Raw genomic sequence first — 23,892 nt, 5'->3', positions numbered from 1 at the left:
TGGATATACTCACTGATAAAGAAACACAGAGACAAGATCTGCTTTTTAATTTGTTTATCACACCGTCCCTAGTTTTCCGCTAAAGAAAAGTACATTTTGTATATTTAAAAATATACACTCATTAAACAAGTCTTTCAAAACCTTAGCGCCCCCTCCCAGCTGCCTCCTGGGTTTCAACTTTTCTGAATTTCAGGTCCTTGCACAACACCTAAGACGTGCAAAACTGTCTTTCTTCCTATTCCTGGCAGAGAACAGTCCTGAGAGCTCGCCCTCCACGTCTCCACCCTAATTCCCTCTCTTCCGAGGCTCCGCCGGCTTCTCCCCTTCCCTCCGCCCCGGCTCCGCCAGCCCCCGCTCTGGGAACTTGTGTACAAACTGCGCGGCCGCCCTGAGCGCGAAGCTCGTGGCTCCAGAGGGGTGCGGTCAGCGCGGCGGAGGCGGGGCTCGGGGGGAACTTCTTCCTTCTCATAGGCTAGCCGTTCCGGCCCGGCCGGCCTCGGGGCCTCCGGATTCGCCCTCGCGCTGCCAGTCTGGCTGGCGGGCCACGCCCACCAGGAGTTGGGTAAAATAGACGCGGGCGTCAAGTGTCAGTAGTCGCGGGGCAGGTACGCGCGTTCGTCGTTCGCTCGCGGAGGCCGGCGGTGGCGGGAGCGGGCTCCAGCGAGAGAGAGAGCGCGGCGGGGCGGGGCGGGAGAAAGTGGCCGCCCGGAGGACACCGGCGTTTACGCGTGGCGGAGCGGAAGAGTTGTGCTTTGCGTGCGCGCCTTCGAACACCGTGCCGACCGTAGACGGAGGGGTCCGCCCGGTGCCCCCCCTCCTCCGCCCGCGGCCCCGCGCGGAGCTCGCCGGCCCGAGCCAGCGTGCGCGAAGTGGGCAGCGCTCTCGACCCGCGCCCAGCGACCGGAGCCGCCCCCCCGAGTGCCCATGGCTACGCGGGTGCTATCCTTGAGCGCCCGCCTGGGACCCGTGCCCCAGCCACCGGCCCCGCAGGACGAGCCCGTGTTCGCGCAGCTCAAACCCGTGCTGGGCGCCGCGAACCCGGCCCGCGACGCGGCGCTCTTTGGCGAGGAGCTGAAGCACCCGCACCACCACCCGCAGGCGCAGCCCGCGCACCCGCAGCCCCCGCAGCCCGCGCCGCCGCCCGCGCCGGGCCCGCGGCTGCCCCCCGAGGAGCTGGTCCAGGTAGGAAGAGCGGCTCCCCTCCCGCCCTCCCTCCCTCCCGGGGTTCGGGCGTGTCCCGCCGCTGCGACGCGCGGGCGACAGGGGCCGCTCCAGGCTGGGGCGTGCGTCGGGGCTCCCCGGGAGCCGGAGCGGGGTGGGCAGCCCCGCCCTGCCCTCCTGGCCAGGGCACCCCATTTCGCAGGGAGAAAGTCGATCTGAAGGGTAGGGGGTGGGGGTGGGGTCCCCTAGATGAATCTGCCCTGGCCGGTCCGTCAGGGAAAGGTCAAAGGGAAGTGGGTGCTCACGGGCACCTTCGGTTTTTTCTTACATTTGGAGGATCAGACCTCGTACCTCTCGCCCTAATTGAATTGCGCCCTGCGCCTTCATCCCCCACTCCTTCCCGTGCAATGGCCTTGGAAGTGCCCCCCTGTCGCACGTCGTCTGGTGTTGAGTGGAAACGCAAAAAGGGGTGCTGGGAGGGGCCCTCCTCGGGGTCCTATTTTCATATCTGTTGGCTCACCCCGCTCTAGACGCGATCGGGGAGCTGCTTTGGGGAGGCCGGAAAAGCAAAGGTTGTATTGGAGTGTTTATTTATTTTAATTTAATTTTATTTTTTTTTTACCTAAAAAGAAAGCCGGGGTGTTGTTTTCTTCGTGTGCGCGTAAATTTCCTCCCGGAGCCGCGCTGAAAGCTGGCAGTTGGCTCTTACACTTGCCCGGCAGCCGAATTAGAGCAACCGCCTGTTTCTGTCGCCCACGCAGGGGAGTCATATAGCCCAGAAAAAACTTCCCGGGACTTTTAGCCTGTCCCAAGGAAAAAAAAATTGGAAACATACCCACACTCAAACAGCTGGAAGAGCTAAAATCAGAAACCACTAACCGCCACGGGAGCGAAGTGCACGAAAGGGTTTACTTGGGTTTATTTCGAGGCGCTTCATGTAATAGCCCCTTGGTACATGGTATATTTGCTGCTCGGCTCCTACGGGGGGGGGGGGGGGGGCTGCGAGCGTCGCCGTGCTGTGAATGGGCAGTGGCATTTGTCAGAGATGTGACTCACATGACCAGAGCGTTAATTTTATTTTTAAATCGTGTTTATCCGGGAAACCGAGTCTGCATCCTCACCGAAATGATACGAGGGCCGATATGAAATGCTTTTGAGCTTAAGTAGTAGCCAAAAAATAGGACTGTATTATTCACCGATTAAGATGTCACGGCTAATCACTTTGTGAGCCATCTAGTTAGGATGTACTTTTTAAATTTCCTTTTCGGTGTTAAAAGAGGAGATGAGTTTATATGTTATACTAGGAGAGAAGATAGCCGTTAAAAGGCGTAAGGCTTGTTACAAATTGGATTATCTACTTTTAAAAAAAGCACCATTTGAAAACGATTTGGTTCATTCAGGTTATCAATTTGTTTTGCATAGGAGACACCAAGAGTATAAGGCTTGACTGAGCTTTTTACAGAGCAAGGGGGAATGTAGCATTGTCCCACCGAGAAGGACATGATAAATGCTTTGCTGATGACTGTGCTGGCCATACAGCAGCCTGTCCCCACCCACGGGCGCCTTAGCACCACTCTACCAAGGGAGTGATTTTCCCCTAGGTAATTAAAGATCTGTTTCAGATAGGGATATGAATAGGAACATTTCATTATCATATTAACCAATTACAGAATCTGCTGATTAAAATCAACATTTAGAACAAATGTTGAATGTGAACTTGTTCTTTCAGTGGATACTATGTTTTGATCCAAACATTGTATTTAGGCTTCTATTGAATTGTAAACCAAAAGAAAGGCACCGAAATAGCTAAGGAATACATTTTATATTAGATATTTAAGCAATATCCAAGCCAAAAACAAAACAAAAAACAAACTCCACACAACCTCACAACTTTGCAATATTATATTTAAGGTTTGTTTAGTTAAAAAACACACACACTCTAAAGCGCTGTATGATATGAACGTAGTAGTTTGGCAGTATTACAATACTGTACTATAGTTGCAAACTTCATTGTGTGATGGGCAGGGAATTCTGCTTGTATGTGAGTGATAAGGTCTACCATATTCTTGCATCAGAAAGGAGTATGCTCTCTGTTTGCTTCCTTTTTTTCTTGATTTGCCTCATTCACTTTTTGTCCGCAGTTGATTGTGGGAGCGATTTTACCAAATACATGTTTTACAGAGTTTCGTAAGGTTTGATGAACCAGTTATTACACAATTGACAAATAAACCTGATATGTTTATAAGCAACATTAGAAGGAGTTTGCCTAAGTACTTTTCACAAGGATTGTTGGGGAATTTTTAGTGAGCACCGTTTGTTTATCCTTCCTGAGATGATGAATTAGGTGGATTATGTATGTTTGTATCTCTTTTTTTTTTTTCCAGACGAGATGTGAAATGGAGAAGTATCTGACACCTCAGCTTCCTCCAGTTTCTATAATTCCAGAGCATAAAAAGTATAGACGAGACAGTGCCTCAGTCGTAGACCAGTTCTTCACTGACAGTGAAGGGTTACCTTACAGTATCAACATGAACGTCTTCCTCCCTGACATCACTCACCTGAGAACTGGCCTCTACAAATCCCAGAGACCGTGCGTAACACACATCAAGACAGAACCTGTTACCATTTTCAGCCACCAGAGTGAAACGACGGCCCCTCCTCCGGCCCCAACCCAGGCCCTCCCTGAGTTCACCAGTATATTCAGCTCACACCAGGCCGCAGCTCCAGAGGTGAACAATATTTTCATCAAACAAGAACTTCCTACACCAGATCTTCATCTCTCTGTCCCCCCACAGGGCCACCTGTACCAGCTGCTGAATACACCGGATCTAGATATGCCCAGTTCTACAAACCAGACAGCAGTCATGGACACTCTTAATGTTTCTATGTCAGCCGCCATGGCAGGCCTTAACACACACACCTCTGCCGTTCCGCAGACTACGATGAAACAATTCCAGGGCATGCCCCCTTGCACATACACAATGCCAAGTCAGTTTCTTCCACAGCAGGCCACTTACTTTCCCCCGTCACCACCAAGCTCAGAGCCTGGAAGTCCAGATAGACAAGCAGAGATGCTCCAGAATTTAACCCCACCTCCATCCTATGCTGCGACAATTGCTTCTAAACTGGCAATTCACAATCCAAATTTACCTGCCACCCTACCAGTTAATTCGCAAAACATCCAACCTGTCAGATACAACAGAAGGAGTAACCCCGATTTGGAGAAACGACGCATCCACTACTGCGATTACCCTGGTATGTGGTCTTACCTGGTTGAAGCATCATCGATTTAATGTTTGTGTCTTTGTGCTTTTTTCCAAACTCGGGTTTTAAAATTACATAGGACAGTAGTGCTTGACAATAAAAATCACCTACTTTGTTCTTTTCATATCCCAGTCTCTGTGCCTTTCCCTGGTTGTTCCGTTTAGTCGTCTATTGCTTATTTGAGGTTTTTTTTGTTTTTTTTTTTAAGGCTAGACTAAATTCTGGAAAAAAGTTATTTAGACTTTTTTCTTTAATATTAAATAAAAATTAGAATTTTTAGTTATGCCAGAGTTATTTTATTTAACATAATCTTCAATCATAAATTGGAGCTTTTAATTCTAAATTAAGTACCCTGAAAAAAGATTACTTAAGTAAGGTAGGAGAAAATATGGTGTGGTAATTAAGTGGGGATTGAGTAAGGCTGCTATAAGATAAGACTGTCTATCCAATAGATTTAAGGGTAGTTCATGTATGCTCATCCTTGAATGACATACATGACCCAAAATATGAATTGATGACAGTAATGAATATATTTGCAAGTTGCTGGCATAATCTAGTTTATATAAAGCAGGGTACAATTTATTGGCTATGGTACATGATATGGCATGCCATACTAAATGAAAAAACAAGAAACGTTAGGGATACAGAAAATGGCAGTCATCTTGGATAATGATTAACATTGTCAGCTCTGAAGCCATTAAAATTTTTAAATCACTGAAGTATATGTTACTACTTACTATAAAGCACCTACTGGAATATAAACACATTTCCCATTTGTAGCTTGGCTCATTATCCTCTTTCTGCTAAAGTGATACATACATAAAGCAAATCACTTTAATAAGGTAATAGGGGAGTGCTTTTTAAAGCTGAAGCTTCAGCTATCTAGCATGAGAGATTTCTTCTTTAAAGCCAGATTTTAAACACTGAATCATCAAATGTAAAGATTTCAAAGGATCTCTAAAATGACAAGCTGTTCCTCTCCTGCTTTATTTTAGGCTGCACAAAAGTTTATACGAAGTCTTCTCATTTAAAAGCTCACCTGAGGACTCATACTGGTATGTAATTTTCTTGTTAATTCTCTGAGTTGTGTAAATAGTGTAAGTGGTGTTCATCCTTTTAAAAGCCAACACTTGTTTGATCTCTTCTTTCTTCTGTCAACTTTTATTTTTTAATGGCCTACCTTTTCAGCCCTGGCTTGGCTCAAAATTCAGCTCAGTGAAAAAGTCTGGTTCCAGGAAGGCTGATGTTCCCTTGCTAAGGCCTTGCCCTGTCACCTCACATAGAATTAATTACCCAAAAATGTAAACAATGATGTTTACTAGTGGATTTTAAAGCTTGTAATGGCACTGCTATTTCTTATAAAGGGAAAAAATGGAACTAATTTTTTTCTTTAACAAATCAAGTTGGCTTCTACAAAGCTATATTAAACATTAAAAACTTGCCCATTTAGCATGTAAAGCATAACTGCTTAATACATTATCTTTAGTTTTACCATTAGCCTAAAATATCAGTGTTGAGCATGTTTTATGTGCTTGATGAAAGGAAGGGCGGAAATTACAGAGTATTAAAATCAAACAGAGATGGGATCGTGGTTTAGAAGTTTGTCTACACCCTACCCCAGCCCACATGTGATGCATTTGAAAGACTTGATTCTAGCTTATATTTCATCCTTTTTCAAAATGTGCTTTTAAATTTTATAAACATTTTATTTTGTCAGATGTATACAATCAAATGCTTTTTAATTGTAAAACTTTGTATCAGAACCCATTTTAGGTTGAAATCAGGTGGCATGCTTTCAAACCATCCAAATACCCAAAATATTTTCAAACATAAAGGTGGTTAGTATTTGTGATTTTGGTTAAAAGGATAGCACTAAAGGAAAGAACTTATATAAAGTGATTATGTTTTATTTTCTCTCATTAAACAAAGCCTAACATAAAGTTCAAAGGATAAGTTTGCTAATAAAAGCAATGACCTAGCAAAATGTTTTATTCCATCATTGCTATGGAAACCAAAGTATTCAACAGTTCCTTTGAATGGGTTGTTGGATTAGTGTAAGGACTTGAATCTCCCCAGGCTAGATGTTACTATGGAAATTGAGTTTTGATAAATGAAGTAGTTATCTCTAACTGCTGCATTAAAAGTAAAAGCCTTTGAATGAAGGTCAGTTCTGAGACTTAGCACTGAGAGGAATATGACTGCAGACATTTTGTATGCCTGTTAGGTATTGCTTGCTACTTATTAAAACCTACATAGTGTTGGCAACAACGTGGTAGATTCCAGGGCTTTCTGAGAAACTGCTTTTAAAGAAAAGACATTTCTTTTATGAATCAATGAAGTGGATTGTTTGGGTTTTTCATTTTCAGATATAGACAAATAGATTGTATAAAGGAAAAGATCCTATGTAATCAGCCCAAAGTAGAAATTACATTTATAGTTGGACAAACTCCCATTAAATGTAGAATAAACTCAATCTAAAGTTTTCAAAATACAAATGACAAGGCCAAGAACACATTCCATATAGAAATACTGAAATATCCTTTTGTGTACAATCTATGTTAAGGAAGGAAACATTGAAAAATGGGTTTTACCTGAATTTTTATTAAGGAAGTAGAAGTAACTGAAATATTCATTGTGTTGTGGGGGTTTTTTTGTGTTTTTTTTTTTTAAGTCCTTGAAAGGAGAGATAGGAGGGGAACATGTTTTTCATGAGGTTAAAGTCTGCTAATAAAAGAGGGGTGCAATTGCATATAGCGATGTAATCAAGTGCTATTGGCAGGGATGTAGTCAGAGCATATCTAAATGGCCTTGCAACCCCTGCAAGTCAGGGTTTAGTGCTCTGAATGCTTATACCTGCAATTCTGGAACTTGACCTGCTGGCAAAGAAATTTAATAGTGGGTTGTCTTAACAAAGCTTGTACTAATAAAAACAAACCGAAAAGAGGACTGAAGCCTAATTTGGGTCCCATGCATCAACTTTTTTTTTCCACGTGATCGTAAACAGTGTAGCCATGGACATCTAATGAGTGAAACCATTTAATCCAGTTTAATAAAGTTTTGTTTGATAGTCTTTCAGATGCCTTGGGGAGGGTTTGTAACAGACTTGTTCATCTGGCTAAACCCGTTCTTGGGTAATCATAGAGCATTGAGGTTGTTTTCTCCTCATTTCTAGTTTCTAGACAATGCCTTTTAAAATTACCTCTCTCATTGCATCCTCCCTACCCTGCCTGTTGTTTTTTAATGAATGTATCTGAAGCCAGCAAAGGCTTGGGTTTTTTGCTTTTTTCCCCCCCTCCTTTTTAAGGCTCAGGCATTTCTAAAGTACGTCTCTCATTTAATAGCTTTTCTTGTTTTCTCTCTGTCCTCCCTTGCCCAATCTATATGGAAATGTTGATCTTCTATTTGACAATATAAAAGTTATTTTTTAAATGATTGCCATTTTGCAGGCAGAATATGAAGCACCCTAGCATTTCTTTGGAATGAAATTGTAAATGCTTTAAAATGTCAAGTTACCTTATGCTTTAAAAATGATTTAAGCAATTAAAACAACCTACATCTGAGTTCTATTGCTTTTTCCGAATTTTCAGATTGCAAATGCTTCTTAACTTGACTTGCAAATTGAACATAAGGAAATAGTCTTTTCAAAACAAGACTTTTCAAAAACAATTTTGGATGAAAGAGTAGATATTTTCTTGAACCAGAAGTCTCATAGCATTCAAGTTTTTTCTAAGTTCATACCCTTTGGGGTTTTTTTATTCAGAAAGAATAGACAAATAATACAAAATTCTATCTTCGTATGGTTAGACAAAATATCTGACTCTGTTTTAGGAAATAATGATATTTCGCTTTTCAAAGCATGTTACGTCTTTATGTACATGATGGCGGACATACAGACTTATAGAGGTACCCCTTATACAGGGGTGTGTGGGTGGTTGTGTGTGTGGTACTTGGAACGCCATGTCATGCCTCTGGTTAGACATAATCGTGGCTGCTTCTAGGTAAGTGTCAAGAAGTGGTAAATTTCCAAATCAAAATATTTGTACTTATAACAACACTTAAATGTGAATATTACTGAAATTTGTGTATGCCTCATGATGTATTCAAGGGGCTATACTCATTGCCACGGTTTAAAAGTTGCTCCCAAGCACCTTGCTTTTTCTAAAAACTCATATACCCTTTTGACCTTGCAGATCACTGTGCCCATGAAACCAATTCATGAATCAGATTAAAAATCTACTGCAACCGGTGATATAGTTGTTTTTGTTCATATACCTATCTTTAATTTCATAATGAACATTTAAAATAACTCAGTATAAGTACAAAGAAAAATTTGGAAGAAATTGAAAAGTTGTTCTTACCACTCATACTGTTTTGTTTTTGTTTTTTTGTATGCTTATGAGTACCATAAGTTAAAATACTTTTTTTTACATTGAATGTGGAAATTTCTCCAAAACTTGTGCTCACACGTTAGGAAAAAAGTACTTTGCAAAGATAAAATTCTGAAAAAGTAAATAGTGAACTCAATACAGATGTTTGAAATCTAGTGGTTTTAGTCATGTGTGTGAATATGTACTTAACCCTAGGGACTATGCTAAAGCAGTTGGGAAATTAGGGTCTAGTAACATTTTTAGATCACTTATCAGTCTCGGCTATCTGGAACAGGGCAGAAAATGAGCACTTGTACAGAAAAAGTCTTTGAGCAGCATGCACACTTGGCTCAAGCACACGAGCTGTTAAGGTGCACTGATCCCAAAATGGCTTGCTAAGGGTTGACAGGAAAAGGACAATTGGAAACAACCCCACAAAAGAAAATGGAAACCTACAAATACCATAGGAACACAAAATGGACTCACTGGTAGTGCTGCATTGCACAGTGAGCTGTGTTCGGGATTCCATAGGAAGTCTTAGAAAGATTTTTAGCCTAAGCCTGGTTGTGGGAAGGGGTAAATTCCCGTGTTCTGCCTTACTTGATGATTATGTAGGACACTATTTCCTAATGACATTTATATTAAAATGTTGCTATGTGTGTTTTAAAATGCATAATCTCTGCTTGAGATTTGTTGCTAAGCATTGATTTGGGTACTAAAAAATCCTTAGGTATAAATTTCTGTATAATTATTTGCTCTACATTATTACCTATTAAACATGCTAGGTATAACTTTTTACTTTAAAATATTGACAGTGTTGACAATATTTTTATTTCTGTCATTTTCCCACTAAAAGAAATATTAAAAATGTTCTGAAAATGAGTTTTTTTGTGTGGAAATGTGGAAAAGAGTGTGAACGGCTTTTAAAAGTATAAAGGATTTCACTTTCTTAGAAAATTATTTAGAACTAAAATCAGCATAAGGATATATATTATATCTGGACTTAATGGAGATGAATGATACAGTTTGGATCTAGGGATCAATATTGGTTAAATGTGTAATTTGTGTTACTTTTTAGAGGTTATAAAAGGTTTCCAGATTGAAATTTAATGCCCAATGAGTTTTTGAGTCTATATTTCAAAACTATGCAGGAAAAAACATCATATTTAGCCTATAGTGTTAGATGTTACTACATAAATATTCTTAAATTATTGTCATTTGTAGCTTTATTTTATATATTGACAGTTTCAAGCTTATGTAAAAAAGTAGTGGTTAAGAGACTTGCTGGTCTCAGACCTCTGGAAAGGTATTTATGAGTTTGAAAGCTTAGAAACAATTTCTTTTTAATGACTCTCACTAGGAAGATTAAACTTTGCTTCTAGGACTTGTTCTTTCATCTGAAAAACATTTACATAGGAAATTTTTGTTCTGCAATGATATAGCTTGTCAAAGGTTAAGAAGTTTAATTTGATTGCATTTTTTACCGATCTTGCAGAGAATTTCTTCTTATAAACTAGTGGGAGAAGATCACTTCTAAGTAGATAAAATAGAATTGCTGAAGTTGAGATAGAAACAATCAGCTGTAAAGGTAGTTTAATCACCCAAGGTGATTTTACTTTGCCAGATATTCTTAGTTCTATAGAATGTAGTAGCTGTTTGCTTGACGACCTACATCTTTTCTGGTGAAAGCTTAGAAACAAAGTAATGTCCTACTTTAGTAAAAGTATCTCTGTAGCAGCATTCTTATTCTGTCAGCCTGTGTTATTTATATTCAAGGATCTCCAACAATTCTGATTAAGGGTAGCGTATTGTTTTAGAAGTACCCTGTCACTAACTTCCATTAAAAAACATCTAGGCAGAAGAATAAATTTCTTTTTTAATAACTTTATGAATGCAAACCTTAGAGTTGGGAGGAATCCTGTTCAATCCAAATTAAGAGAAAGGAATAAACCAGAGAGAGACAAGTACCATATGCGTTCACTCATATGTGGACTCTAATGAACAAACGGAACTAACAAGCAAAATAAAAAGATTCATAGATAGAGAGCAGGCAGACAGCTCTGCTGGGTGGGGCCGGGGGGCAGGGGAGAGATTGAACAAAAAAGAAAAAGAAAAAAAAAAGATGCTCATGGACATGGACAACAGTGTGGTGATTGGGGAGAGAGAGAGGTAGATGGAGGTGGAGGAGGGGATGGGGAGATAAATGGTGATAGAAAAAATAAAACAAGAATATTTAGTACTCATTCAGTGCTGGGAAAATGAAAACATGGAATTTTTCTATTTTGTCAAAAAAGTAAAGGTAAAATATTTCGATACTTTAAAAAAATTTTAGTTTGGACCCTTATTATGAGAAAGTGAATCTGAATGTTGTCTTTAGACTCAACAATTGGTATTTCATTCCACTGTTAACGACAGCGGATGTTTTCTATTGTTTTTGTTGAGAACCCTCAGAATAGCAGTAGCTTAGGAGCCTAGAGATTCATTCTGCTGGGATGTAGACGGACCTTTGACCGCTTAGCCCCGGATCCAGCCCCCTTTAGGTTTGGCAGATTACTGTTCTTTGTTCCCAGGAGGAGTCCCCTCACTCCCTCTGACCATCAGTAGGGCCTCCAGAACGTCCTAGTTTCCATCAAATGTATCTAATACTGTAAAAGAAAAGTTGTTTATGTAGAGTTTATCTATTCCTGTACAACTATAGTATGAATAATAACTGATTGTGAACATGGCCTCCAAAGAGGCAAAAGGCAGGATTCTCACATAAACACACATTTAGTCAGATTATCCTCAGTGGTCTGAGGCAGTATAGAAAATGCCTTATTGCAGGTGGGTCCATAAAGAAAGGATAGTCCAATAGACTCACACTAGATGCTATCCTGTCTCTTACACTTTCCCTTCTTTTCATTAATGAAAATAACAGAGTTGGTCAGACTTCGGCCAAATATGTGGTTGTTCTAAAGAAGTATTAGGAGAAGTGTGGCATTTACAGCCAGGATAGAAGCCAGTGTTTGTCCTTGAGGAACTTTCAAAGCCAGTTGAGGCAAAATATAGCTATTTGAAGCCTTCATACAGCAGTATAGATGCAAATGAAATCAGTCATTCAGAGGGAATTTAACTGATGCTGGGAGCCAGAAATCTGTCCTAGACTGTTCAGAGGTTTTCTGAAGAGGCAAAGGAGAATCAGATTTTAAAGAAAGAAGTTAAATACAAATTGACCAACAGGGAGAAAGAAGGGATTTTCTTATTTAATATACCTTTTAAAGTAATCAGTTTAAAGTTGGGGACATTATTGATAGGGATACTCTATTAAATATTAGATGCATTTTATAAATACTAATAATACTAATCTTTAAAATGAACTGCCTACCCGTCTGTTCCAAGTATAGATGCATTACATTGAGCATTACTAAAGAGATTTTTTAAATTACTGGCACTGACATATAAAATTAGGAATTAATGAGCCTAAATCATCCTACTTTATCCTATTTTAGATATTTAATATCTAATATTTATGAATTTCTTTAATTTGGGGATTAATGTTTCTTATTTCTTTACCTTTTATTTAAATATATAAAGACTTTTAGAATCTAAAATTCCTTAAGTCTCTAATTATTGAAAAAATCTAATTATTAAATCGCATGAAAATATTTTCCTTCTGAAATATGAGCTTGTTTTGAGTTTAAAGACTCAAATTTTAAGAATTAAGTACTAATTATTAAAATGATTTATTCCACTTCCTATTTACTAAACATTGGCTTTAATTCTGATGGTTTTAGCCTTTATCAGATGTCATTGATTTGGATAATCTTTTAGCTTTCAGAAAAAAAACCAGATACGTAGCTTTGCTGTAATAAACTTAAAAAACAACAACATGCTATTGATTTCAGAGAGGAAGGGAGATGGAGAGAGAGATAGAAACATCAATGATGAGAGATAATCATGGATCGACTGCCTTGTGTATGCCTCACACTGGGGGTGGAGCCCACAACCCAGGCACATGCTCTGACTGGGAATCGAACCTATGACTTGGTTCATAGGTCAATGGTCAACCACTGAGCTATGCCGGCTGGGCTGCTATAATAAACCTTTAAAAACTCACAAAATAACTAAAAATATTTTCACCTATGATATTTTTCTTTTGTTAGAAGAATTTATGTAGAACATTCTAGGCAAAGGCCTTGGTATGAGTCTATTGAATATGTTCAGCAGAGCAGAGAAACCTCCCATTCTATTATGCTAGTTTCAGAAGTCATTTTTTACCTGTTCATCAGAGGGGGGGGCGGGGGGGGGAATAAGAATTTTTTTTAGCTCATCATTAAAGATTTTTCGAATACTTCACAAACATATTGCGTGGCTAACCCACTGAAGTTCACTTAGCCTGGGATAAAGGGGAACCATTGCTAGATAATATTGGGATTGTCAATGCCAGCACAGGCTTCAGATAGTCTGGGTTAAGGCCTACTCCGAGTCCCTTCAACTGTTCCTCAACCGACCTTCAGCAGTGGCTTTGAAATCTTGAAGTAAACTTGAACACTGTGTAGGTGTTCTCTAAATCATTCGTATAGAGCGTATTAATGTTTGCTAATGGAGGGTTTAAGAAGGACATTAGGGGTAAGTGGCAGGCGAGGATTCTTAATGTGGAGCTCTCATCATTTTGCTTCTAACTCAAACTATTGTGAGGACTAAGTGACACTATGAGAAGTGCCTAACTCTGGAATATGTGCTCAACGGATATGTTTGTGCCTGTGCCTGGAATTGTTTTTGCTTAACATTTTTCATAGAATATATTGATTGACTTTATCAGTATGAATAGTGTATATGTTTAACTTGGACTTTAAAAAAAATATATTAGGGATTCCTAGCAAAAATAGTCCTGGTAATTTTAAAATAGAATGAGGAAATGCATACTTTATTTGAGAGATAAAGTGGAAGCTTGTTTTCCAGTCTGTACAAACTTGTCACTTTTTTCTCTTTGCCTTTGGAAAGTTTCACATTAACAACATGAGAACTTAAAAATAAAGTTGATGTTGAAAGAGCTTAACTAAATATTTTAAATTGGTGGTATTGGAAAAGGATTCTGTAAAAATCCAATTAAGCTTTTGAAAGTTCTATCCTGTTGAAATAACTTAAAGGAAGTCAGTTTGGTTTCCCAGAAGTACTGTGCATAGTGTTTCTGGCTGAGGAAGAAAGGCACAAATTGGCTATTTGGCCAGAAATTGGGTACCAGCTTCCTCTACAGTGTTTTACTTGAGCAGTGTTGACACTTGAACAAATCCCATAGAAACTGCCCCAAGTGGGGAACAGTTGTCCTTGCTTTTATAGTCAAGACTTGGTCCCATAACTAATGTCCCAGACACTAGTAGTATTCTTGGCTGAACAACCTATAGATGTGCATAAATTGGAAGCAAAATCCCAAGTGTTTTAGGAAGTTTAATAGCTCCCGTTTTCTAACCGATCAGTAAACTTTAAAAGTACTGGTACAGGTTATTGCTTGATAGCCAATGAAAACAGCGAGCAAAAAGAGCCTAGTGTCCCTCGTTTCTTAAACTCTGAAAAATCAGAATGAGTTTTAAAACTGGGGCACTTCAGGAATTTTTTCCCTTGCCTCAGACAGCAGCAATCACTTTTGCCATTAAATGTCAGTAAGGTATTTTAACCAACATGTTTGTTTTGTGACTTTATTTTTCATGAGAAACAAAAACACGTGTGCAAAAATAATTTTTTTTGGTATTTGATTTACATCTGCAAGAGTGATGGCTCCCTTTCCTGCTAGTACTAAAACATATCTATGAATTAAACAGATTAAGTGTGATTATAAGTGAAAGAAAAGTAGTTTATTTCTTACGTTACTTAACAGGTTTGAGTGTATTAGCTTAAAATCTTAGAATTTACTATGAGAAGAAAAAACCAGGAATTGTGATGTCTATTTTACAAATAGAGTGATAGGAACCAAAAAGAATTTAAAAAATAAAAATAGGTGTGTCTTGGTTCAGAGCCAGAGGAGAGGAGACAGGAAAGGTGGCTTGGGGGTGCATACCATAAGGAGTTGAAAGAAATCTCATGGGAAATAATTGGCCATCCTGGCTCTGTGAAATTTGTACCTTTTCTTCTTATCCTTATGGAATTTTGTTTGAGAATCAAACTGGTTATCAGAATAGCAAAACCGTATTAAGCACAAGCTGTAGTAGAAATCTCAGTTGATGTGGGCAATGTCTTTTAAAATTTGGACACAGTTGAGTAATCTTACAACTTCCTGAATATGATACTGCTAAATCAGGCAGAAAGGTGGTTGAGTTTCATGGTGATAGTGTTCAAGGCAACCCTGAGGTTCTTCTCTTTTAGAAGAAAACATTTTAAAAGGAATTTCAGACCTTAGCTAGTCAGAGTTTTTAAATGCATCCATATACAACTCAGCTATAAACCAACAGTACTTTAATATGTAAATTTATCTCAAGCTCTCATCTTAAACTAACATTCATAGGAAATTATAATAAAGCAATACTATATAGGAGCTACTAGTTAATGTTCAGTGGGAGATTCTTAGATTTTAGGATTTATTTAGGGGACTACATAATCTCAAATAGGATTAACTAATTCTAAAACAGGGAGTTGCCGAAACCGGTTTGGCTCAGTGGATAGAGCGTCGGCCTGCGGACTGAAAGGTCCCAGGTTCGATTCCGGTCAAGGGCATGTACCTGGGTTGCGGGCACATCCCCAGTGGGAGATGTGCAGGAGGCGGCTGATCGATGTTTCTCTCCCATCGATGTTTCTAACTCTCTATCTCTCTCCCTTCCTCTCTGTATAAAATCAATAAAATATATTAAAAAAAATAAAAAAAAATAAAACAGGGAGTTAAGACTGCATTATAAATACTAAGTAGTTTTGAAAGATTAGCAACTTTAGATAACGATAAGAATAATACAAATTGCCATGGGACAGCAGCTCAGTTATCAATTAAAGTGAGGAGAGCTGTGAAAGAATAGGTAGATTGAATGAGTAGTAGGAACTTTTAAAAGTATATATTACACATGTAAGCTCCATGAAGCCAGGCATTTTTGTTTTGCTGGCTGTGGTATTCCAAGCATTCAGGGCAGTGCCAACCATATAGTAGAAACTTGGCAAATCATGTATAAGAATGGGCAGTGCTTTACAAAGAAAAAAGAATGCATGAGTCAGCAAGTATTAGAATTATTATGGTTGTTTCATGACTACCTAAGTGAAATAAATGATCAGAACAGGACTTTCTGATCCGGTTGAGGAATTTATTAAATATCAAATGCTGCATAAAACTTTAACACCATTGAACTTGAAACTTTATCTTTATTCTGCTTGAATGTGCATGTGCCACTGTGAATTTCTAAGAGCAAGTGCCCCAAATACTCCATTTTGGAGGCTGTGTGTTCAAGGGAACTGTCGTATGTGCTGACAGTTTTAGTCTGGCTAATCAAGAAACATCGAGGACCAATTTGTGAAGTAAAGGGTGTAAAGGGTTGCAGTTGTGTGACCTTAAATTCATTGTATTGGTGATCTGAGAAGTACCCTCCCTCCTAAGTACCATCTTTAATTTTTTCCTCTCTTGGCCAACTTACAGCCATTAGTCCTATACTCAATGTGGGTTTGTAGACATTGTGTTCCCATAGTAACGATAAAGGCACCCAAGCTGTCTAGCCATTTTTATGGATTTACTTATACAGGAGCACTGATTCAACTTGCACATTTAAAATTGCAAGTTTTTGATTCTTTAGTAGTGTACAGAATACTTTTTCTTTATATAATCACGTGAAGTAGCTTTCTATGAGACACTGACACTGTTGACTAGATGACTTTGAGGGAAGTAATTCCATAACAAAATTCATGAACTTCTTTTTGGACCATGATTTTTTTAAGAAAATTTCTTTTCAGGCAGTATCTATGGTGTTTGACTTAACAAGCAGGGCACCTCATCTCTTCCTTTGTTCATTGTCACAGGTGAGAAGCCATACAAATGCACCTGGGAAGGCTGTGACTGGAGGTTCGCACGCTCTGATGAGCTGACGCGCCACTACCGGAAGCATACCGGGGCCAAGCCATTCCAGTGCGGGGTGTGCAACCGCAGCTTCTCCCGCTCCGACCACCTGGCCTTGCACATGAAGAGGCACCAAAACTGAGCTGCTGCGAGGGCCTGCGTGCCTATGCATTCATGCTGATGGTCTGCAGTTCACTTGGCAAAATTTTAACTACAAACTTAACTATATATATATAAAAAGAAAAAGCAAAAAACTGGAAATGTATATTTTGTATATTTGAGAAAACAGGGAGTACATTGTATTAATGCCAAAGTGTTTGGTCCTTTTAGGAATCTGGAATGCTTGCTGTAATGTATATGGCTTTACTCAAGCAGATTTCATCTCATGACAGGCAGCGCATCTCAGCGTGGGTAGGGGGGTGGGGGTGCAATGTGTGTTTGCAGCGTTTTTACCTAAGCACCATCTTTTAATGTGACCGTGTTTAGTAAACAAGTCAGTTGGCAGGCTAAAGGAAGAAGGCTGGATTGTATGTCAAGATTTTACTTGACATCAAGTTGTTTTCAATAATAGAATAATTCCTTAGAGGTGTACACAGTGTACCTGGCAATTCACAAATAGCCATTGAACAAATAAGTGTTTGTTTTGTTTTGTTTTTTTATGAGTTGCCTATATTTGCTATTCAAAATTTTGTAAATATGCAAATCAGCTTTATAGGTTTATTACAAGTTTCCTAAGATTCTTTGGGGGAGAAATCATAAGTAAATTGAAAATAACCATGAATACATTTACAGTTAAATTTTGTTGTAAGATACCTCTTAAAACCCTATTAAATTCATTTCTTTAGGGGGAAAGATAATCATCATTCAAATGAACTTAAAAAGCAGATTTAATGCACTGATTAAAATGGGATTTATTTTAAATATGAAAGAGTTTTATATGAATTGTGAACTCAAGAGCTTAAAGATAGTTACAATATATGAAAGTTAAACCTCTTAAAATAAGCTAAACAGTATCATTTTACAGGCGGAGGACTTACATAGTTTTCACATGGCAATGTTGAATTTATGATGCAGTTTTCATGTATGAAAACGTTGAATTTATCATGCAGTTATTTGTTCATGCAGTACTGTTGGTTAAATGCCAGTTTAAGTGGATTTTGCATGTAATATACAGTGACACAGTAATTTTACCTAAATTACAGTGCAGTTTAGTGTATCTATTGTTCATATTGACTCAGTGTCTACCTTTAATTACAAATGACATGTTGAAAACTTAAGGAAGCAAGTACTGCATATATGCAATATAAAATAGTAATGTGATGCTGATGCTATTAACCAAAGGGCAGAATAAATAAGCAAAATGCCAAAAGGGGTCTTAATTGAAATGAAATTTTAATTTTGTTTTTAAAATATTGTTTATTTATTTTGTGCTAATATAGTAAGTTTTTTTAGAAAATTTTCATAACTTGATAAATTATAGTTTTGTTTGTTAGAAAAGTTGCTCTTAAAACGTGTAAATAGATGACAAGTGGTGTAAATATTTTGTAAGCGGCTTCGAAATGTTTATACGTGGAACTTATCTACATGAAAAGCTAAAATCGGTTGCTGTTTTGCTTCTTTTTCCCCTCTTATTTTTGTATTGTGGTCATTTCCTATGCAAATAATGGAGCAAACAGCTGTATAGTTGTAGAATTTTTTTGAAAGAATGAGATGTTTATATATTAATGACAATTTTTTTTGGAAAATAAAAAGTGCCTAAAAGATTCATGTTGTGCCTTCTTCACCTACAATAGCAAACCTGGCAAATTTCGAAAAACAAAAATACCAAATTACATTTCCAAAACTTTAAAGCAGCTGTCGCCAACCAATGGTCCCGCGGACCACTGGTGGTCTGTGAGGTCCGAAAGGTTGGCGGCTGCTGGTTTAAAGGGTCTATCAGGGCAGTTAATAAAAAAAAGTTTCTGCATTGAACAAATACCTACCTTTGTTTAAGACAAAAGAGAGGAATTTGTTTTTAAACTATGATTAGAGGTATAAAGGGAGGCATAATTCATGAATGCTGATTTTTTTTCTGGTTAGTACCTTTGATTTGATGTGATGAAAACAGAACTTTGGTCTTCCTCCTAAAAACTTGTAATCCCAGTTAAATGATGAGAATCACACAAGACAAATCCCAATTAAGGGACATGCTACAAAATACCTACCCAGTCTCTGGCCAGTGTGGTTTAGATGGTTTCAGCTCAGTTCGCATGAGCCGAAATGTCTGGTTCTATTCCCAATCAGAGCAAATGCCTGGATTGCAGGCTCGATCTCCAGGGTGCTCCCCTCCTCCACTGACGTCTCCTCTCTAATAAAAACAAAACCTACGCAGTACTCAACTGTGCATATCATGAAAAACGGAAAATCAGAGAAGCTGTCAACAGAAGCTTAAGGAAACATGACAACTAAGTGTAATGTAAATTATATGGGATTCTGGCAGAAAACACTTTAGGGAAAAATAGGAAATGTGAATAAAATAAGGAATTTATTGTTTGTTTATTTTTAATAAATTTTTTTTGTTGTTGTTAATCACCTGAGAATATTTTTCCATTGATTTTTAAAGAGTGGAAGGGAGGGGGAGAGGCAGACACATTGGTTACCTCCTGCATGTGCCTGACCAGGGCCAGGACCTGAGGTACACACCTTAACTGGAATTGAACCCATGACCCTTCTGTATGTGAGCCAATGTTCTATCCACTGAGCAACTGGCCAGGGCTGGAATTTAATGTTTTAATATTGGTTTGTTGCTTTCGACAAATGTGTCACACTAATATAAACTACTAGAGGCCTGGTGCATGAAATTTGTGCGGGGGGGGGGTGGGGGGGTGGGGGGAGGGGAGGGTCCCTCACCTGGCCTGCACCCTCTGGCAATCTGGGACCCCTTGGGGGCTGTCCAACTGCTGGCAGTCAGACTTCCCTCTCGCAATCCAGGACCACTGGCTCCTAACCGCTCAACTGCCTGCCTGCCTCATTGCCCCCAACCCTTCTGCCTGCCTGCCTTATCGCCCCTAACCGCTTGCCTGATTGCCCCTAACTGCTCACCTGCCTGCCTGATCTCCCCTAACCACCTCTGCCTCGGCCCCTGCTGCTGCAGCTTTATCCGGAAGGATATCCGAGGTGATGTCAGGAAGGTTGTTTGGCTTTCCAGTCTAATTAGCCTGTTACCCTTTTATTTATATACTAATAAAAGGGTAATATGTTAATTAGACCAGACATATTCCAGACATCCTTCCAAGCATTCTTCTGGACAAAGCCATGGTGGTGGGGGCCAAGGCAGAGGCAATTAGGGGTGATCAGGCAGGCAGGGGAGAGTGGTTAGGGGCGATTAGGCAGGCAGGCATTTGAGCAGTTAGGAGCCAGTGGTCCCGGATTGCAAGAGGGATGTCCAATGCACTGGGCCTCTAGTTATAGAGAATAGAGAATAGGGAGGGATATAACAGGAATTCCATTTTATCGTTATAGTAATTCTATAAATCTAAACTTTATTTAGAATAAACTTTTTATTGTTTTTTTAAATTTATTAACATTAGAGAGGAAGGGAGAGGGAGAGAGAGATAGAAACATCAGTGATAAGAGAGAATCATTGATCGGCTGCCTCCTGCATGGCCCCTACTAGGGATCGAGCCTGAAACCTAGGCATGTGCCCTTGACTGGAATTGAACCCAGGACCCTTCAGTCCACAGGCCGACGCTCTATCCATTGAGCCAAAACCAGCTAGGGCAAGAACTATTTTTAGAAAAGCAAAGAATCAGTATGATTATTATGTATTTTATATATTTTCAATAAATGGGAAAACCTCTGATGTTAGAGCTGAAGTGAAAATTTCAGTTATATAATATGGCATCATAAGTTTATCCAGCCTCTTTTTGTTTGTTTGTTTTAACTTAAATTCTTTATTGTTTAAAGTAGTACATATGTCTTCTTTCCCCCCATTGACCTCTCCCTGGCTACTTCCACCCCCAAGCACCTATCCTCACCCCCCTACTCTCTGTGTCCATCGGTTATGCTCATAGGCATGCACACAAGTCCTTTGGTTGATCTCTTACACCCCCATCCCCCACCCTCAATCCCCACCGCCACCCTCCCTCTTAGGTTGGAAGGTGTGTTGGATGCTTCTATGTCTCTGGCTCTATTTTTGTTCAACAGTTTGTTGTTCATTATATTCCACAAATGAGTGAGATCATGTGATATTTATCTTTCTCCAACTGGCTTATTCTGCTTAGCATAATGATCTTCAGGACCATCCATGCTGTTGCAAATGGTAAGAGTTCCTTCTTTTTTACAGCAGCATTGTATTCCATTGTGTAGATGTACCACAGTTTTTTAATCCATCTGCTGATGGGCACTTACACTGTTTCCAAATCTTAGCTATTGTATATCTAGCCTCTTGAGTCCTCATTCTTCCCTGTCATTCAAGTTAATATCCAGCTTGAGAATATAATACAAATCACTCCCTAACCAGAATTTCTCATTGGGAGAAAAACTTTTCTAATTTTTTTTTTTTTGGCTTAAATTTATTTCTAGAAATTGAAATAGGGAGGCTATAGTTTTTTTTGAGCAACTCCTTATATATGTCCAGTAACAAATCAGGGGTGTATCAGTATTCAGTTGTAATTGATAATTCTCTGAATTATGAAATTTTCTTGTGAGTAGAAACTTTCACTCTTATTTTGGTTCCCAGCACTTAATTGTATTAATCTTCCTAAAACTTAAATATTATTTTACCCCAGGTTACAGAGCACAAATGTTTCGAGTCCTCTTTCCCTCTCTTCTGTGGGCTTCCCTAACTCCTTTCTTGTCTGCTACCTGCTCAAATCCTTCTCTGCTAAAACTCATTTCAGACTCTCCATCTTTTTTTTTTTTTTTTATGGTTAAATGATTATTTATTTATTTATTTATTTTTATGCTAAAAGTATTACAAAGGGTATTACATACGTGTCCTTTTTTCCCCCCCACCCTTAACAATCTCCTGGCCACCCCTACCCTCCAGTGTCTTATGTCCATTGGTTATGCTTATGTGCATGCATACAAGTCTTTCGGTTGATCTCTTACCCCCATCCCTCCTGCCCCCCAACCCTCCCCGGCCTTCCCGCTCCATCTTTATTAACCACACTCATTGGAACTTCTTTTGTATTTGGAGACATGATAATTTAGCATTTGAATTATTTTCTACCATAAGTGTTTTTCTTGTGTTTTTTTTTCTTTTTAATTTATCTTTATTGTTTAAAGTATTACAGATGTCCCCTCTCCCTCCCCCCCCATTGACCCTCTCCACTCTGCACCTGCCCCACCCCCTACCTTCACCACATTATTGTCTGTGTCCATGGGTTATGAATATATGTGTTTTTTTCCTCCTCAGATTGTCAACTCCTTGGAAGAAACATCACTTCTTAGATTGTCTTTGTATTTCTTGCTCTTATTGGTAAAGTAGATGTCAAAAATAACTATGGTGCTGTATGAAATGGCTTAAGCCCTGCAGGAATGGAATCAATCTAATTATCGCCAACTTTCCTCTTCGCTATAGCAACACTATAGCATTGTTGCTATAATGTTGGTGTTAGATTGTTGATAAGGTGTGTGACTATGAAACAGATTATAAGGTGAGCAAACAGGTAATGCCTTGTGACTTTTTAAACATTATTAGGGTGTTTTCAAGGGAAAATTATTTTAGACAACTATGACTAATACCCTTCAACTCTGCAAATAATTTAATTGCTGATTATTAGTGCATCCATTAAATGAATATTTGGTTTCAAACGTAGTCTGACCAACCTCGTGATAAACAAGCTATTCCAACTAAATGAAAATTGATAATATATCAGGTTCCAATTGACCAGAAGGCAATCTTGTGGCTTGATTTCAGGTAAGTAATGCTCTGAGTTTCGTTCAATTAAGTTCTCATCTCCACTTCCCAGTTATCTTGTTTTTTGTTTTGCTTCATTTTGTCATTTAAATTCTGCTGTTGCAGCTTGTGGTAAGTGCATCATTTCATGGCATTCAATTAGAGAATCCTAGATAAGCATGACTTGGCCTGCCTACATAAAAATGTTCCTCAAAATCTAGTTTGAGTCCTTTCCTATCTGCAACTAAGCCCACCAGAGCTTCCTGGATTAACTTGTGGGCCATAACATAACAAAGAAGGGCTTTACTCTCCATTACTAAATCTGGTCTCTACTTTGAAGTTAACTAAATTCTGTCTTTGGTTAGATTCTTCACTGCAGTGTTAAACTAATCAACATGAAACTTTATTTTTTTTTACCATACCAGTGTTCAGGTGACAAAACCTGACAATTATCTTCACGGTGACTATTAAAAAAATATATGTATATATGTTTATATATATATATATATAATCATGAGAGCTATGTGTGATTGAAAGAATTTGTTACATGAAAACTCAGCATTTTTTTGTAAACCAGCAATCTTTATCTATTCCTCTTAGTGCATATCACCCATGAAAGCATCTGGAGCTATAGAAATGGTAATATTCTTGAATATAAAGGTAAAAAGGTTAATGCTATTTAAAAATCAAAGACATTTGAATGATGATATATATGAAAGGAATGGAAAACTAAGAAGCACATATAAACTTCTAGGTAAAAATGTTAGATTACATGCATCTAATTTTGTAGCTTCCTAAAACCGAACTGAAATGAAAGGGTTTCCCAACCACTGCCACTTACAAGGCATAAACCTGTGAGGAGCACAGAAAAATAGAAACACCAGCAGATTTGTGGGACCTGGAAAGAGCTAGATGGAAGAGGCAAAAACTGAGCGGACTGAAAAAGCAGAATCCTAGAATAGTAGTGGAGAAAACCAGGAAATAACCTAATTCGAACTCCCACAGCTATCCCGAAAGATCTCAAGAATTTGTAGCATCAGGTACTTCTAGGAGTGGAGACAAACTACAATTTTTTAGAACAACTTGTCTAAGAAGTTTTTAATACCTTAGTTTTCCTCCCTCTTCCCCCTCCCTGCCACCTATCCCACCAACACACTCCAACACATACACACTGTGACGAGGGAATCATCAACTAGTCTCCACTCCAACAGAAGAAT

General features: G+C 39.0%; 1 protein-coding gene across 1 annotated transcript; it reads left to right on the top strand.

Moving 5' to 3' along the window:
- Window positions 1-595: 595 nt before the first annotated feature.
- Window positions 596-18,559, top strand: KLF5 (KLF transcription factor 5). Its single transcript, XM_081084260.1, has 4 exons — window positions 596-1,182; window positions 3,546-4,416; window positions 5,421-5,480; window positions 16,758-18,559. The coding sequence occupies exons 1-4, from the start codon at window positions 925-927 to the stop codon at window positions 16,934-16,936; spliced, it is 1,368 nt and encodes a 455-aa protein (XP_080940386.1). The 5' UTR covers window positions 596-924; the 3' UTR covers window positions 16,937-18,559.
- The last annotated feature ends 5,333 nt before the right edge of the window (window positions 18,560-23,892 follow it).

This window comes from Myotis nattereri (assembly GCF_964212035.1).
Source record: "Myotis nattereri genome assembly, chromosome: 2".
NCBI classification, from domain to species: domain Eukaryota; kingdom Metazoa; phylum Chordata; class Mammalia; order Chiroptera; family Vespertilionidae; genus Myotis; species Myotis nattereri.
The sequence above is the reverse complement of the archived record's forward strand: the minus strand, read 5'-3'. Positions and strand labels throughout refer to the sequence as shown.

Bases quoted from the DNA above. Each gene is read 5' to 3' on its own strand.
- KLF5 (XM_081084260.1), top strand. From the start codon at position 925: ATGGCTACGCGGGTGCTATCCTTGAGCGCCCGCCTGGGACCCGTGCCC. The intron at 4,417-5,420 runs GTATGTGGTCTT...GCTTTATTTTAG, and splicing joins CCACTACTGCGATTACCCTG to GCTGCACAAAAGTTTATACG. The intron at 5,481-16,757 runs GTATGTAATTTT...TCATTGTCACAG, and splicing joins TCACCTGAGGACTCATACTG to GTGAGAAGCCATACAAATGC.